Source organism: Panulirus ornatus, chromosome 7 (genome assembly GCF_036320965.1).
Source record: "Panulirus ornatus isolate Po-2019 chromosome 7, ASM3632096v1, whole genome shotgun sequence".
NCBI lineage: Eukaryota > Metazoa > Arthropoda > Malacostraca > Decapoda > Palinuridae > Panulirus > Panulirus ornatus.
In genome coordinates, this window is record NC_092230.1 from 23,531,791 (window position 1) to 23,549,872 (window position 18,082).

Consider the following 18,082-nt stretch of genomic DNA (forward strand, 5'->3'; position numbering starts at 1 on the left):
GACGATGATGGTTGGGAAGCGGTAGTGATCCACAATAGGGTGATGATGGTGAAGTTGTTAGTGAGGTGTGTTGATGGTGACGATGGCAGACATGGTCGAATGGGGGTCATAATGACGGTAATGATGTCAGTGTTGTCAAAGGAAAGCTGACATATTGACTGATGGTGATAGGGGGAGGTGATGGTGATGGTAACACTGAAGTGTGTGGTGATGATGTTGGCAGAACCCGGGAAAGATGTGATGGTGAGATGTGGTGCTGGGTCCGGGTGTTCATCACACCCGGGTATGAATCTTGAGCACGAGACCACATGCGAGAATCTCTCCTACACTAGGTAATGGGTAAGAATCTCTCCTGCATTAGGTAATGGGTAAGAATCTCTCCTACACTAGGTAATGGGTAAGAATCTCTCCTACACTAGGTAATGGGTAAGAATCTCTCCTACACTAGGAATTGAGCAAGAATCTCTCCTACACTAGGAAATGGGTAAGAATCCCTCCTGCACTAGGTAATGGGTAAGAATCTCCTACACTAGGTTATGGGTAAGAATCTCTTCTACACTAGGTAAGGGGTAAGAATCTCTCCTGGACGAGGCTTTAAGTAAGAATCTCGCACACGAGACTGGGTGAGGATCTCTCTTGCGCGAGACTGTGGATAAGAATCTCCCACACGAGACCGTGGTTTAGGAATATCTCCTCCCAAGACTGGATAAGAATCTCCTTCACGAGACTGTGAATGAGAATCTCTCACACGAGACTGTCGGTAAGAGTCACCTACACGAGACTGGATTAGAATCTACGCGAGAGACTGTATAAGAATCTCTTACGCGAGACTGTGGATCAGAATCTCCTTCGCGAGACTGTGGATCAGAATCTCCTTCGCGAGACTGTGGATCAGAATCTCTTACGCGAGAATGTGGGTCAGAATCTCTTACGCGAGAATGTGGGTATTTTCTTTTTTTCTTTTTTTTTTATACACTTTGGTGTCTCCAGTCACGGACAAAAAGGCCCACATGAAGGCCAGGCGTTAATTAAAATATGAAGAGGTTAATGAAAGGGAAAAAAAAAAGAAGAGACAAGGGAAAGTATTTACGAATTTTGGAGGAAGTGAAAAAAACACCTCTCTTTTTAAAAGGTCATGGTTACTGGGAAAGACATGAGAGGGTAGAGAGTTCCAGAACTTCGACGTGTAGGGAAAGAAGCAGTTATCAAAACGGCCCACCCTTGGGTTGCCGATGGCCACACAGTAATCATGTGACGCAGCAGCTTGCCGAGTACTGCTTGGTCTAGCTAGTGGTGGGGGGCATACAAGCAGGCAGCTCTCGGGTACAAAAATCTGTAGGAGAGGGAAAGTGAACCAACATTGCGACGTAGGGCAAGGGGTTCAAGTTTGCACGTTAGCCTGGGACAGTTTATAAGTCGATGGGCTTTCGACTTAACACTGTCAAGTAAGGATACAGAGCTAGAACCACCCCAAATGTAAGAGCAGTACCCCCATACAAGGACGGATCAATCCCTTTGTATAAACGGAGAGAGTTTCAACATCTTACTAGGGGGGGGACCCAGTTTCTTAAGGGGCAGACTTAGCTATTCACGTAATGTGGGGTTTCCAAGATAGAGTGGATGTTGCAGTGATACCAAGTATGTTCATTGAGTCAAGAGGTGGAATTACAGAACCGTCGAGGGAGAGAGGAAAGTTGTAAGGAATTTTTGATAGACAGATCGTCAGAAAATGGGACTTAGAGGTATTAAAGTGTACCAGATTTCGTATACCCCTCTGAAATATCCTGTCCATGTCTGGGGTTGTTAAAGAAGGGTGGAAACGATACACAAGACTGTGGGTAAGAATCTCTCACACGAGACTATGGGTAAGAATCTCTCACATGAGACTATGGGTAAGAATCTCTCACATAAGACTATGGGTAAGAATCTCTCACACGAGACTATAGGTAAGAATCTCTCACACGAGACTATGGGTAAGAATCTCTCACATGAGACTATGGGTAAGAATCTCACACGAGACTATGGGTAAGAATCTCTCACATGAGACTATGGGTAAGAATCTCTCACATGAGACTATGGGTAAGAATCTCTCACATAAGACTATGGGTAAGAATCTCTCACACGAGACTATAGGTAAGAATCTCTCACACGAGACTATGGGTAAGAATCTCTCACATGAGACTATGGGTAAGAATCTCACACGAGACTATGGGTAAGAATCTCTCACATGAGACTATGGGTAAGAATCTCTCACATGAGACTATGGGTAAGAATCTCTCACATAAGACTATGGGTAAGAATCTCTCACACGAGACTATAGGTAAGAATCTCTCACACGAGACTATGGGTAAGAATCTCTCACATGAGACTATGGGTAAGAATCTCTCACACGAGACTATGGGTAAGAATCTCTCACATGAGACTATGGGTAAGAATCTCTCACACGAGACTATAGATAAGAATCTCTCACATGAGACTATGGTTAAGAATCTCTCACATGAGACTATGGGTAAGAATCTCTCACACGAGACTATGGGTAAGAATCTCTCACACGAGACTATGGGTAAGAATCTCTCACATGAGACAATGGGTAAGAATCTCTCACATGAGACTATGGGTAAGAATCTCTCACACGAGACTATAGGTAAGAATCTCTCACATGAGACTATGGGTAAGAATCTCTCACACGAGACTATGGGTAAGAATCTCTCACATGAGACTATGGGTAAGAATCTCTCACACGAGACTATGGGTAAGAATCTCTCACACGAGACTATGGGTAAGAATCTCTCACACGAGACTATGGGTAAGAATCTCCCTTGCATGAGTCCGTAGGGAAGAATCTCTTCTGTACGAGGCCGTGGGTAAGAATGTCTCGCACGAGACCTGTGGGGAAGAATTTCTTACACATGTGACTTTGCAAGGGGGTCTCTCTTGAACGAGACCAGAAAAGAATTTCTCGAGACTTTGGGTATGGATCTCTTGTGCGTGACTGTGGGGACGTATCTCTCCTGCTGGAGACTCTATGTTAGAATCTTTGGCACGAGACCATTTACAAAAGTCTCCTGCGGGAGAGCGTGGGGTAAGAATATCTCGTGCGCGAGACTACTTTTGTCTGCCTTTGGGATGCTGTCTCGTTCACTGGTCTTGTTATTGTCACCGCTTCCCATTTTCTCGGAAACCCAGCCGGGTCTTGCTCGCACGAAGGTTTTGATGACGACAGACCAGTGGCGGGGGTGGTACAGGCGGGAGGTAGTTATGTGGCATGGCTTGTGGGAAGACATTACAGGCACTCGACACACCTCTGTGTGTAGAGGTCTGTCAACATAGGCGAGATGAGGAAAGTGACAAGTGAGGACTTCATGTATCCGGTAGATACAGGGGCCATTAGAGGGATGGGTCGGTAGTATGCGTGTATGTATGGTCAGCAAGGTCATGAATGGGTCAGCAAGGTCATGAATGGGTCAGTAAGGTCATTTATGGGTCAGCAAGGTCATGTATGGTCGGCAAGGTCATGTATGGGTCAGCAAGGTCATGAATGGGTCAGTAAGGTCATGTATGGGTCAGCAAGGTCATGTATGGTCAGCAAGGTCATGAATGGGTCAGTAAGGTCATGTATGGTCAGCAAGGTCATGTATAGGTCAGCAAGGTCATGTATGGGTCAGGTTCCAGAGCGGAGGTGAGAGGGGCGGGGTTTCCGGGTCTCCACGGCTGGTGGGTGGCAGTGGGTGGAGGGCGGGTGATTTGTAGCTGGGGCGTGTTGACGAGGTCATTAACGCCGCTGGATCTCGAGCCCAGATATGACTCGTAAAGCCTGGGACGGAGCAGCCGTCTGCGTAAGCTTGTGCGTACATGCGTACGGGCGTCTTCCCCTTCTTACCCCCGGGCCGCGTGAGATGTTTTGGCCACCTTCGCGTTGTTGATTTTTGTGAGGGATCGAAAGTTTTATAAAGGCTGCTTAAAGATTGACGCGACCTTTCGTGAGCAAGCGGGCGGGTCTGGCGCGCCGGTGAGAAATTGGTAAATAATATGCTTTTGTTGGCGGACGCCTGATTGGACGAGGAAAGGTCATACAGATGAAAGCAGTGGGCGGAACGTGGCTAATTGGTACGGTACAGGGTGGGGAAAAAAGTGTAGACTGACTCGTTAATTTTGGTGTTGTTTGTGGAGGGGGTCTGTGTGGTGGCTGCTGTGTACGGCGCCCTCTCTATGATGAACCAAGAAATGTTAATGATTAACGAAGTGTGCGTTAAATTATGAAGTGTTTTACCTGTTGTGTAACTTCACACGTGGGTATAATATGATTGTGTCGTTTTAATCTGGGGGCTCGTGGTTATTTAAGCTTCACTTCTGATTGTTTTTAAGGTGTTTTGTGAGCGTAGGGGAACATGATTTTTTCAGAGCGGTGTTGTGAGTGAGTGGCGTCATGCAGGCAGGCAGGCAGACGGGGAAATGTAATACGGTAGATTTGTCATAAAACAAGATTTTTGCTCCTGTAGATGAATGGTATTCATCCACTTGATTTTGAGATGGTGTTCTCCAGTATGTGTGAAGCTGGTTGTACACATGGTTCCAGTCCCTACCAGAGAGCTGATGCATAGTTACGTGAGGAGTAGAGACATGAACGGAAGGGCTGCGTGTGTGTGTTTTTGTAATGACCTGTTTGCGCTGCACGACGAAGGTGTACACTCGCGCGTATGTGATGATTTTTGCCTCGTATGGTACATTGAAGATTCAGGAGTGCGTCTAGAACGAAGTGGTTGGTGGTAGGGGACGAGAGACTCCTGACCTTCAGTCACTGTACAGCGTGAAGGTAGGAAGAACTTAGCCTGGAGGAAGAGGACCATATTGGGGATGTCGTGGTAGGAGAGGGTGAGCCTGGCAGCTGGACTGTGTCGGGCGGTCTGCCGCACACTGCCCACCCGCACTATACTGTACACCCTCCCAGCCTCCGCTCTGCCCTCCATAACACCCTTCCCAGTTCTGCACGGCCTCCTTGCCTTCGTTACACTTTCCCCACCTCCATTCCACACCCCGTGTTCTCTACACCCCCTCTGCTTCCAGTACACCTTTCCCGTCATGGGCACACCCTGCCCGATTCTTCTGCACCCTTCCTGCCTGCAGCACACTCTCCGTGTCGTGTCTGCAGTACACCATCGACCCCCTCCACTGCTGGCGTAACGGGAGGTGGTGTTAGATCCTTCCTCAGGTCCGGGCACCTTCTGGCTGACGTGGATGTTATATTGTGGCTGTTTTGACGAGACGTGGCTGTCACAGCTGTAGCACGTAGCTAGGCATGGCGGTCACTGGTACGGTGATAGAGCATGGATGTCACTGTCTTTGGTATAGCTGTCACAGTGATAAAGTTACGACTGCCACTGTGTTGTTTACAGCGCAGAGGCGTTGTCTGCCGCCATGTTGTGACACCGACGAGAAATGGGAAACACTGTAGAACACTGTTGGTGGAGTCGAAAGGATGGGAATGGCCTTGACCACCGAATGGGTAGATCATTGTGTCTACTGGGGACAGGCTAGAGGCCCTGAGACTGGACTTGCTGGAACGTACAAGTGAGATGGAATGTCAAACTGGGATAGAATGTGTGTGTGTGTGTGTGTGTGTGTGTGTGTGTGTGTGTGTGTGTGTGTGTGTGTGTATGAAAAATGGAAAACCGGGTCAGCAGTGTCACTATATATATCCTTTGGAGAGAGAGAGTCTGGACTCTGACGTAAACCCAGACAGAGGAGAGCTGACCCACATAATCCCGCTACACAGAGGATGATGCAGGAGGGAATACAACACCTTCAGAGACCAGCCCAGATCCCGCTAATATAAAAATGCTGAGCGAGGCTCGATGTGTATACTGAGTGACTTCGAGCGAATTTACAGATAGGAAACGTTGTGGGTCATCACGACGGGAACATGGGGAGGTCATGCCTCCCCCCCCCCCCCCCCCCCCCCCCCCCCTCTCTCTCTCTCTCTCTCTCTCTCTCTCTCTCTCTCTCTCTCTCTCTCTCTCTCTCTCTCTCTCTCTCTCTCTCTCTCTCTCTCTCAGCCGTTCCGTGTCACTCTCAAGTGATGGAGACACCCTGGCGACAAGTTTGGTTCAGTACTCCCACTCTGTAGGTGCCCTTAGCACTCCCATTGTAATGCTTACAATGGGATTCATTGGGAAAGTGAAACTAAAACTGGATGACTGAATACCTCAGTGTACACAGAGGCGATATCCGGAGCCTCCTGTGTTTGTTATAGCTGCTCCCGTTTCTTACGGAACCGGGGCGTTGTTTTCTCTGTTGATGTTCATATTGAAGGATGCCTGCAAGATCCTCAGCCCGTCGCGGTGGTCACTGTCTGTTTTCCCAGCGCCAGATTTAGCAGATGGAGATCTAGGAGAACTATAATGTGGATGGGAATTCTGAGAGACATTTTGTAGTAGCATCCAGTGTTCCTGGATCACTTTGGTCATTGGTTTGTCCCAGCCTGTGGCGGGGTGTACGTCTGGGGCAATTAACAGACCATGATTTTCACAGTTCGTGTTTGAAGATCTCTTGGTTCCTCTGAGCACGACCCTGGTTCCCCCGAACACGACCCTAGTTCCCTCTGAGCACGACCCTGGTTCCCCCTGAACACGACCCTGGTTCCCCTGAGCACGACCCTGGTTCCCCCTGAACACGACTCTGCTTCCCCCTGAGCACGACCCTGGTTCCCCCTGAGCACGACCGTGGTTCCCCCTGAGCACGACCGTGGTTCCCCTGAACACGACCCTGGTTCCCCTGAGCACGACTCTGGTTCCCCCTGAACACGACCGTGGTTCCCCTGAACACGACTCTGGTTCCCCCGAACACGACCCTGGTTTCCCCGAACACGACCCTGGTTCCCCTGAACACGACCCTGGTTCCCCTGAGCACGACCTTGGTTCCCCTGAGCACGACCTTGGTTCCCCTGAGCACGACAGTACGACTCTTGGGTATGATGACCTTAGCCCTTTACCTTGACCTTCAAAGGATCGGGCGAAAGTTCAGGTCATCATAACTGTCGTGGCCAAGAGGGGATAAAAGGAGTGTGTGTGTGGGGTGGCGCCTCCCTCAGGAGACTCTCGTGGGCAGGTGGGTGTGCCGGCCAGCATTTCATAACGCTTCGTAACGCTGCAGAGTAAGCAGGACCATCTACACAGTCAGGGTGTGTGTGTGGTGTTAGAATTATACTCTACTGCTGACGAAGGTGTTGATGATCCATCTAGTGGATGTAGGCGTGTCGTTGACCGTCTTAGTGACCCCTGGCAATTTTTAGGCTTAAAACCTAAACAGCCAACCAGCCTACCAGTCAGCCAGCCAATCTACCAGCCAGCCAGCCAGCCTACCAGTCAGCTAGTCAGTCAGCCAGCCAGCCAGTCAGCTAGTCAGTCAGCCAGCCAGCCAGCCTACCAGTCATCTAGTCAGCCAACCAACCTACCAGTCAGATAGGCAGCCAGTCAGCCACCCAATCTAAGAGCCAACCATCCAGCTAACCAGCCTCCTTACCAGTCAGCCAGCCAGCCTACCAGTCATCTAGTCAGCTATTCAACCTACCAGTCAGATAGCCAGCCAGGCAGCCACCCAATCTAACAGCCAGCCTGCTAGCCAACCAGCCACCCTACCAGCCAGCCAGCCACCTGAGTACAGTCTGGTGTGACTCCTAATATGGTATAATTAGTCTTACGCTCATCATGAACACAACCGTCCCCATAAGGTAGCAGTGGACGTGACAGTGTTGCAGACAACAGATGGGGAACTTGATTCACCTGACGGGACGTTCTCCTGAAGGTCGGGTCTCCGGATTTGCCCACGTCAGTGTGTCCCTCGGATTTAATCGCACACCCGGGGCGTAATTCGATTTGCTACAGCAGAGGTTGAAATGCATATCTCGCCCGAGTGAATTATTGCCGGCAAAAGTGGGGGTTATAATTAGCGACACGACCGGGAAAAGGTGCGTGTGTAGGTGGTGGCCAGTTATTGAGGAGGAGAATTAATTAACCTTAGTGTCCTGGAGGGGAGAAAAAAAAAAATATTATCCTGGAAAACAGAAGCTGCAGAAACGTACTGAGGAACCGTTGAGAGAAATAAAGAAAGAAAGAAAGAAAGAAAAAAGAAAGAAAGAAAGAGAAAGAAAGAAAAGGATGAAAGCAAAAGCTAGGACGGTACAGATCGCTGGGGGTGGGTAGAGAGGGGGGGAGGGGTTTGAGTTGGTTGGGGGGGGGGGGGGAGGAGGAGGAGGACGCTGGAACCTGGAGCAAGAATCTCGTCTTTCTCTGTGGATTTCGTCGGGGTGGAGGACGCGCGTGGAAGACTGTCAGGAGATTGCATTGACCCGGGGGTCGGGTGGGTCCCTGCAGCGTCTCCGGCAGTCCTCCTCCACGCCCTCGTACCCTGGGATGTTACACCCTCTAGCCCGCCCACACCACCACCCACCTCTACCCTTCTGCGTGTTGGCCGCCCACGCCCGCCCGTCCACCTCCCCGGTCCCCAACACCCACACGCCCGGGTGCTGCTTGTTAGCCGACCTCCACCTTCATACCCACCCTCTGCGGTGACTGTGGCCTGTCACTGGCTGGCACACTTGGCCCCTCTGTTGACACGTCATTATGGATGTGGGAGAGACATTGGTGGCGTGGGAGAGGAACAGGTAGTGTGGGATAGATGCGTGGCATGGGGGAGACAGATGTGGGAGGGAGACAGGCTGAGTGGGAGAGACGTGTGTTGTGAGGGAGACGGATAATGGGATGAAGACAGGTATATAGATGTACACGTGATGGACAGGTAAGAGGAGACCTGATAGTTCACGAGGGAGTTATTTACGCTCCCAGTACTGTGGGAGAAACAAGATAGCAAAGCAGAATGTACCTCCCTGCCCACCTCTCCCTCCGGCTCAACTGCCGGCAAGGAAAGAAGGGAAAAAAAGGAATGGAACACCATGCGGTATGAAGAAAGTATACTTCCACGGAAATTGTATAGGAATGTGCGAACGGGAATAGTTGTCCACTTCGTAATGACATGGCTTCCCTCGTGGCCTGGAGTCAGAAAAGTATTGCAATCTCCATTAATTCACCTTGAAGCAGGACTGTCTGTGTTAATAATATATATCACTGCAACATGTCTAGCTTTGATTTGAAAGTATTGATAGACTTTGCATGTTTTATATATCTGGTGTTATATCTCAGTGTTCTACAACTGGTGTTATATCTCAGTGTTCTACAAGTGGTGTTATATCATTGTTCTACAACTGGTGTTATATCTCATTGTTTTACAACTGGTGTTATATCTCAGTGTTCTACAACTGGTGTTATATCTAATTGTTCTACAACTGGTTATATCTCATTGTTCTACAACTGGTGTTATATCTCAGTGTTCTACAACTGGTGTTACATCAGTGTTCTACAACTGATGTTACATCAGTGTTCTACAACTGGTGTTATATCTCAGTGTTCTACAACTGGTGTTACATCAGTGTTCTACAACTGGTGTTGTATCACAATATTCTACAGCTCTACTGAGGGAAAGTCTTTCATCCACGTTGCTTCCTTTTATTTTCATACCGTTCCTTCTTGTAACTGAATCTTCATCTAACTTAACGAAAATTTTCGTGTGCTGCTTTGCCGAAATTATTTAGTATTTCACAACTTCTTGTATTAGACATCTTCGCAGTGTGTGCTGCTTCAGAGGGAATGGCTTTACGTCTCCCACTCTATATCTTCGTAAGGCTCATTTCGAAGGAACGGAATTGGTATTGTTGCTCTTCTTTGACTTCGTGACGGGTTTGCCACTTGAGGCCTGTCTGACCAGGGCGTTACTAGACAGTGAAAATTGTATCCTTTGTTTGATGGCTTATACTTCTATTTATAAACTCTGGCTTCCTGTGGGCTTTCGTCATACAGTTTAGCAGCGATTTTCGTATTGTAGGTCATTATCGAGGATCACGCCAAGGTTTTTTTTTTTGTGTAACTAACATTTTATTCTCCTTATTGATATCCTCAGCGGCAGAGTGCAATATTGTGCGTCTGTGTACACTGAAATCTCTGTCCTCCATCTCCATCTCATCACTTTGTCTAAACCACTTTGAATCTTTAGACACTCTGTCTATACCACTTTGAATCTTTAGACACTCTCTCAATACCACTTTGAATCTTTAGACACTCTGTCTATACCACTTTGAATCTTTAGACGCTCTGTCTATACCACTTTGAATCTTTAGACGCTCTGTCTATACCACTTTGAATCTTTAGACGCTCTGTCTATACCACTTTGAATCTTTAGACACTCTGTCTATACCACTTTGAATCTTTAGACGCTTTGTCTGTACCACTTTGAATCTTTAGACGCTCTGTCTATACCACTTTGAATCTTTAGACACTCTGTCTATACCACTTTGAATCTTTAGACACTCTGTCTATACCACTTTGAATCTTTAGACGCTTTGTCTATACCACTTTGAATCTTGAGAAACTCTATGTTTAAATCACTGAATTTTTAGTCACTCCTCTTTCGACCGGGCTGTATTTCCCAGTTTCCTTCTTCAGTATTGTGAGGGAGAGATCGTCAGGACCAGTTGACTTGTTCGAATTAAGTGTTTCTAGATGTTTAAGTAGAGTGGGAGGAGTATGTGTGTGTGTGTGTGTGTGTGTGTGTGTGTGTGTGTGTGTGTGTGTGTGTGTGTGTGTGTGTGTGGTTAGGGAGACAAATGGTATGGGAGGGAGACAGGTAGATGTGGGAGGAATATATGGAATGGGAGACATGGACGCTGTGGGTAGGAGACATTGATCTTAAGGTAGGGTGACATTGTGGGAGAGACGCGTGCCGTGCGACACGTGGGTGATGTGGAAGGGAGACAGTGTGGGAAAGACACATGACGTGAGAGACACGGATGATGTGGGAGAGTAACTGATTATCTGGGGAGAGAGAGAGAGAGAGAGAGAGAGAGAGAGAGAGAGAGAGAGAGAGAGAGAGAGAGAGAGAGAGAGAGGAATAAACATGTGTGGCAAAGACAATTAGGATGTGGGAGAGATGTGATGAATTGGAAGAGATACAGGTGAAGTGTGAAGAAGTTTGATATGAGAGAGATATGGAGGACTTGGAAGAGACGGATGATGTGGAAGAGACAAGGATGATGTAGAAGAGACAGGGATGGTGTGAGAGAGACAGGGATGATGTGGGTGGGACAGAGATGATGTGGGAGAGACAGGGATGATATGGAAGAGACAGGGATAATGCTGGTGAGACAGGGATGATGTGGGAGAGAGGGATGATGTGGAAGAGACAGGGATGATGTGTGGTGAGACAGTGATGATGTGGATGAGACAGGGATGATGTGGGAGAGACAGTGATGATGTGGGTGAGAGAGGGATGTATTGAAAGTCGGATGATATATGAGGGATAGGGATTACGTGGGAGGTGCACGGTGCGTGCAAGTGAGACGCGAGGGCTTATGAGAGACACCGGTCGTACGAGAGAGATAATGGTGATGTGCCAGAGACGAGAAGATAGAGCGATACACACGCAGACGATATGGTGGGCGCGGATGATGTGTTAGAGGTAAGAGTGACGTGGTGGAGACACAGTTGATGTGCCACAGAGGTGATGGGATAGAGACACAAGCGGGCGAGACATAGAATATGTGTTAGGCACCCGCTGTGTGGCTGACGGAGGACGAAGAGTGGCGAATGGCGCGGCAAAGACATGGATGATGTGTACAGAGAGGCAGTTGGATGATGTGGCACAGAGACACGGTTGATGGATGTGAGGGAGGAGGGGGGGGACGCCCGGGAATGTGGAATAGACGCTGGTCAGCTCTTGTCCCAGAGGCGCACCAGTGGACACGGGGGTACAGAAAGTCACGAGGAAACGGGTGGCACAGACGGGAACTCAGCGGCGTCAGACAGAGAGAGACAGACAGGCAGGCAGACAGGAGGTAGCGCTGTGTGGCAGATTAAGAAAGGCAATATCGCGAAGAGGCTTTGGTTACCAGAGAGACAGGATACCAGGGGCGTAAATCTGGCGGATCCTGGCACTGAGCTGGTGCTGCCGCTGGGGAAGAGACCCACCCTCTCTCTGACTTACTTTCTTGCTTATTTTCTTACTTATTTACTTAAGTGGAAGATAGTGAGGGACCCCGGGAAAGATGGACGTCGCCCTGGAGTGAGACGGTGAAGTATGCCGGGAGTGAGCCCGGAAAATATGGGTCGAGGGACAGGAAGATGACGGGAGACGCCGACGGGTTAGAGAGACACGGAGGCGGGGAAGAGCGAGTATAACGGTGTGTTAATGAGCTGGCAAGACAGGCGGCAGGAGGGGACAAGACGGGTGAGGACAGGCGGCAGGGAGAGGACAAGACGGGTGAGGACAGGCGGCAGGGAGAGGACAAGACGGGTGAGGAGACTCTTGGCAAATAAGTAGTGGTAACCGTGAGGGAGAGAAGGACGTTGTGACGCGCGAAGACGAGTGCCAGGGGAGAGAGAGAGAGAGAGAGAGAGAGAGAGAGAGAGAGAGAGAGAGAGAGAGAGAGAGAGAGAGAGAGAGAGGTAGGCAGGCTGGCAGGAAGTGCAGTAGTGGCAGGAATATGTGCGAGATAAGGCGAGTGAGCCTTCCTCCTGCCGGCGCTCACACACCTCGCACCGCCAACATGTCCCGCCTGAAGAATGCTTACTAAAAATAAAAGGCATCCTGGGTCTGGGGCTACACCCTCCCCTCCTCCCTCCATCCCTCCCTCCCTCCACCACGACGTTCGTCACCGTCTCGGGGTCTGCTGTGGTAGGTGCTCCTCGAGTGTGTAGCTCGTCTCTTGGGAACGTTGCAGCTGTGATGGAACAAAGTGGATCGATGTGGTGTATGGGGAGCGACGAAGGCTGAACCACAGCCTATGAAGCGGTAGAAGATGAACCAAGGAGCTGTCTGTGGGGCTTCGCTGTAGACAGGAAGCCGTAGCTTCGATGCATTATATGTACAAGACAGCTCGAAGACACTGCGAATTGAGGCCGATGTTCGTCTGTTCCTGACGACGCCTCCCCTCAAAAAGTGGGAAAGGCGGTTCGATCTAAAGAAAAATTCTCGACTTGAACGTTAGTTTGAGTTAGTGTCATTCGTAAGGTTTAGGAGGTAGTAGGTAGGTATTGACGCCTCAGCAGTGTTGTGGGATCTAGGATTTCCCTAGCTTGAGGCACCAGTTACGTAGCATTGGTGTTCCCTGAGGTTTCCGCTCTTGAGTTCCCACTTGCGCGCTGCGCTGCGGAACGCATCGCCTCCTGTTCCCATGAGGAAGTCTTAAAGGGCAGCAGGCAGTCTGGGCTGGGCCCCTCAGCCGCACGCCTTTAGTTCCTTGGACGCCAATTAATGGCCAATTTGGGCTGGAATTGTTACTACTCTAGTGTGACGTCACACACAGATTGTCAATACTAACACTGACTTTACAGCGACCCGTGAGGGAGCAGCGCCTCTGCCTACCCCGATAGCCCTCAGACGATCAAGGATATTCCGAGATGGTCAGGATATTCCCACACGCTCAGGATACCCTTTGAGACGTTGGGATATTCTGAGACGAGTAGCATATTTTGAGACTATATTCTGAGCTGCTAAGGACATTCTCATACAGTCTGGATATTCTGTAATGCATGGGATATTCTGGTATGCTCAGTATTTGTCCTTTCACTGAGTTTGTTCTGAATCATTAGATATATTCAGAGACGTTCAGAGTATGTTGAGACGCTCAGTATATCATTCAGAGTATGTTGAGACGCTCAGTATATCATTCAGAGTATGTTGAGACACTCAGTATATCATTCAGAGTATGTTGAGACGCTCAGTATATCATTCAGAGTGTGTTGAGACGCTCAGTATATCATTCAGAGTATGTTGAGACGCTCAGTATATCATTCAGAGTATGTTGAGACGCTCAGTATATCATTCAGAGTATGTTGAGACGCTCAGTATATCATTCAGAGTGTGTTGAGACGCTCAGTATATCATTCAGAGTGTGTTGAGACACTCAGTATATCATTCAGGGTGTGTTGAGACACTCAGTATATCATTCAGAGTATGTTGAGACACTCAGTATATCATTCAGAGTATGCTGAGGCGCTCAGTATATCATTCAGAGTATGTTGAGACGCTCAGTATATCATTCAGAGTGTGTTGAGACGCTCAGTATATCATTCAGAGTGTGTTGAGACGCTCAGTATATCATTCAGAGTATGTTGAGACACTCAGTATATCATTCAGAGTATGTTGAGACACTCAGTATATCATTCAGAGTATGTTGAGACGCTCAGTATATCATTCAGAGTATGTTGAGACGCTCAGTATATCATTCAGAGTATGTTGAGACACTCAGTATATCATTCAGAGTATGTTGAGACGCTCAGTATATCATTCAGAGTGTGTTGAGACGCTCAGTATATCATTCAGAGTGTGTTGAGACGCTCAGTATATCATTCAGAGTGTGTTGAGACGCTCAGTATATCATTCAGAGTGTGTTGAGACACTCAGTATATCATTCAGAGTATGTTGAGACACTCAGTATATCATTCAGAGTATGTTGAGACACTCAGTATATCATTCAGAGTGTGTTGAGACGCTCAGTATATCATTCAGAGTATGTTGAGACGCTCAGTATATCATTCAGAGTATGTTGAGACACTCAGTATATCATTCAGAGTATGTTGAGACGCTCAGTATATCATTCAGAGTGTGTTGAGACGCTCAGTATATCATTCAGAGTGTGTTGAGACGCTCAGTATATCATTCAGAGTGTGTTGAGACGCTCAGTATATCATTCAGAGTGTGTTGAGACGCTCAGTATATCATTCAGAGTATGTTGAGACGCTCAGTATATCATTCAGAGTGTGTTGAGACGCTCAGTATATCATTCAGAGTATGTTGAGACGCTCAGTATATCATTCAGAGTATATTGAGACGCTCAGTATATCATTCAGAGTATGTTGAGACGCTCAGTATATCATTCAGAGTATATTGAGACGCTCAGTATATCATGTAGCACTCAGAGTTGTCCCAACACTCTCAGTATATCCTGTGACACGTTAGTTTATCCTGGAACAATAGGTGTGTTTTGCGCCGAGCAAATTCGAAAATGTTATATTACGTTATGATGAAATTTTGATAAAATATGTTAGAATTATGACAATGTATATATATATATATATATATATATATATATATATATATATATATATATATATATATATATATATATATTTTTTTTTTTTTTTTTTCATACTATTCGCCATTTCCCGCGATAGCGAGGTAGCGTTAAGAACAGAGGACTGGGCCTTTGAGGGAATATCCTCACCTGACCCCCTTCTCTCTTCCTTCTTTTGGGAAAAAAAAAAAAAAAAGAAAAACGAGAGGGGAGGATTTCCAGCCCCCCGCTCCCTTCCCTTTTAGTCGTTTTCTACGACACGCAGGGAATACGTGGGAAGTATTCTTTCTCCCCTATCCCCAGGGATAATATATATATATATATATATATATATATATATATATATATATATATATATATATATATATATACAGTTCCAGCGGGTCCTTACAAAGCTTTAAACTGGTTTATGTTTTTTCAAGACATTGAAAAGGTTTTAGAATTATAAGATTACTCTCGCAGGTCGGAAAAGCTCTTAAATTTGTCTCCACTTCGACATTTTCTTGGTTCATCCCATTGACACTGCTGATGTGAGGAAGGATATGAAACAATGAAGGGGGAAAAAAGAAAGAAAGATAGGCTGAGTGATATTTGTGAGCGTAGGTGAAGACACAGACAGATCGGCTGAAGGAGGGAACGTCGGGATCTACATGCCAGAACGTAAACACTATCAAATTCAATAAGAATATGATGATGATGAAGATGATGATGATGATGAAGATGATGATGAAGAAGAAGGAGAAGAAGAAGAAGAAGAAGAAGAAGAAGAAGAAGAAGAAAAGGCGTCAGTGATAAAGGCTGTGAAGTTATACATTAAATAGAGAGCTGGTGAGGTGAAGCTCTCGCCACGCGGTTTATCAAACGCTTCAGTGAACTCGAACGCACGCAGTGGTGGACACTTGGATAACACGCTCCCACCCTCTGCTAATGTCAACAGTTATCACACATTCCATGCCGAGTGCAGGGAAGACGTGGAGTGTGAGAAAGACGTAGAGTTTGATGTCTTTGCCTGCGTATGTTACTTAGAATGTCCATGTTTTTAATTACAAGATTCTTTGTGAACAATTCATTTTTTATCGGCTTATATATATATATATATATATATATATATATATATATATATATATATATATATATATATATATATTATCCCTGGGGATAGGGGAGAAAGAATACTTCCCACGTATTCCCTACGTGTCGTAGAAGGCGACTTAAAGGGGAGGGAGCGGTGGGCTGGAAATCCTCCCCTCTCGTTTTTTTTTTAATTTTCCAAAAGAAGGAACAGAGAAGGGGGCCAGGTGAGGATATTCCCTCAAAGGCTCAGTCCTCTGTTCTTAACGCTACCTTGCTAACGCGGGAAATGGCGAATAGTTTGAAAGAAAGAAAGAAAAGACATATATACATATTACTTCTCCAGGACCAGATTCTGCGGCAGAGACCTAGTGTTACTAAGGCCCTTTGTAAAGCTTTGCTCATGCAGCCCAAGACTGTGTTACTTCCAGCAGGTGGGAAACGTCGATTGTTCTAGCGGAAGTTGCAAGTGATACAGCCTCGCCGTACCTGACTCTTCGCTCGTGGTGTGACCTCGCGCAGGCGGGGTCCGGTAACACACAGACACACACACTCACGCAAATGTAGACAAATAGATAGATAGATATTTAGACAGACCGATTGGGTTGAAGGATGTCAGCTTTACGTTGTCAAACTGAGACGAAGACGTCACCTTCGAGGAGGCAGTATCATGGTTATCAACGACACCTTCCTTCCTAAAGCAGCCCACCTTACCCTACTCCCGCATGGAGCGCATCCTTAAAGTTGCAAGAGCCCCATATATAGAAGGTCTTTAGAGTTACACAATACCAGTGTTGATGATTTACTAATTGATTTGTTCATCTATTCTGTTATTTTGTTATTCATACGTTATGTTCTCGTCTTGCAGGTGAGATGTTATGAGAGAAGCAGCGCGTCAGCATGACCCCAGGTACAGTCTGCCTCACACACTATAGCCGGGACACTGCTCAACCTCATAGGTTTGACAGAAAGACTTTAGCTACGACGCTACGATCCAGGGCACGACGGTACGACCCGGAGACACGACGGTACGAACCGTGTGGCTGGAATGAATGACTGGCCTTTGGCTCGAGTCAGGTCGGAGGCCAGGTCGTGACAGGGTCGTATCGTCGTGTTGTGGGGTCGTACCTTCGTGTGCAACGGGTTGCGTGACCTGAGGTTGGATGGGTGGCTCTTGGCAGTGGAAAGGCCAAGTGGACATTGTATTAGTGCAACAGACGTTTAAACAAGGAAGCATTTAATGTCATACTGAGTAGAGTCCAGTAGACAAGCAGGTAGACAAGCGGTCCAGTAGACAAGCAGGTAGGCAAGCAGCCCAGCAGAAAAGTAAGTAGACAAGCAGCCCAGTAGACAAGTAGGTAGTTAGGCAGTCAAGTAGACAAGTAGGTAGGCAGGTAGTCTACTAGTAAGTTGCCAAACAAGCAGTCCAGGATACAAGTATTGCGGGTGGAGTATCTGCTGACATAGAGAGGCCTTCAGGTTAAACCAAAGACGAAAACATGGGACCCAAGATGGCTGGAGCCTGGCTGAAGGCCACAAGCGGCCTCGCTTATTGTTGTAACCAAGAGGAACTTTGCAACACCCGTAGTGTCTAATGAGACACTACGGGTCGGCCCATGAATGTCTTCATATATCATTGTCTTGTCCCGCACACGCTAGCCAGGCAGGCAGAGTCACTCCCAACCAACGACCGGCTTCTTGTGTGTGTGTGTGTGTGTGTGTGTGTGTGTGTGTGTGTGAAAGTAACAGTGGTCGTTGTTATTAATTACAAGTTCGTCGTTATATGAAAACAAATTTACATACAAAATTTACGCCAAATTGACTGGAAATAAA

General features: G+C 47.3%; 1 protein-coding gene across 7 annotated transcripts in view; it reads left to right on the forward strand.

The window, feature by feature from the left end:
- Snrk (SNF related kinase) overlaps positions 1–18,082 on the forward strand; it is an 852,818-nt gene that overhangs the window by 332,871 nt on the left and 501,865 nt on the right. The window contains exon 1 of one of the 7 annotated variants that reach the window (XM_071663339.1): positions 17,114–17,159. The exons of the other annotated variants lie outside the window; for them this stretch is intronic. Coding sequence (XP_071519440.1) covers positions 17,150–17,159 — 10 coding nt within the window. The 5' untranslated portion in view covers positions 17,114–17,149. Of the gene's footprint in view, positions 1–17,113; positions 17,160–18,082 lie in introns of those variants that run through there. 7 annotated transcript variants of the gene reach the window in all.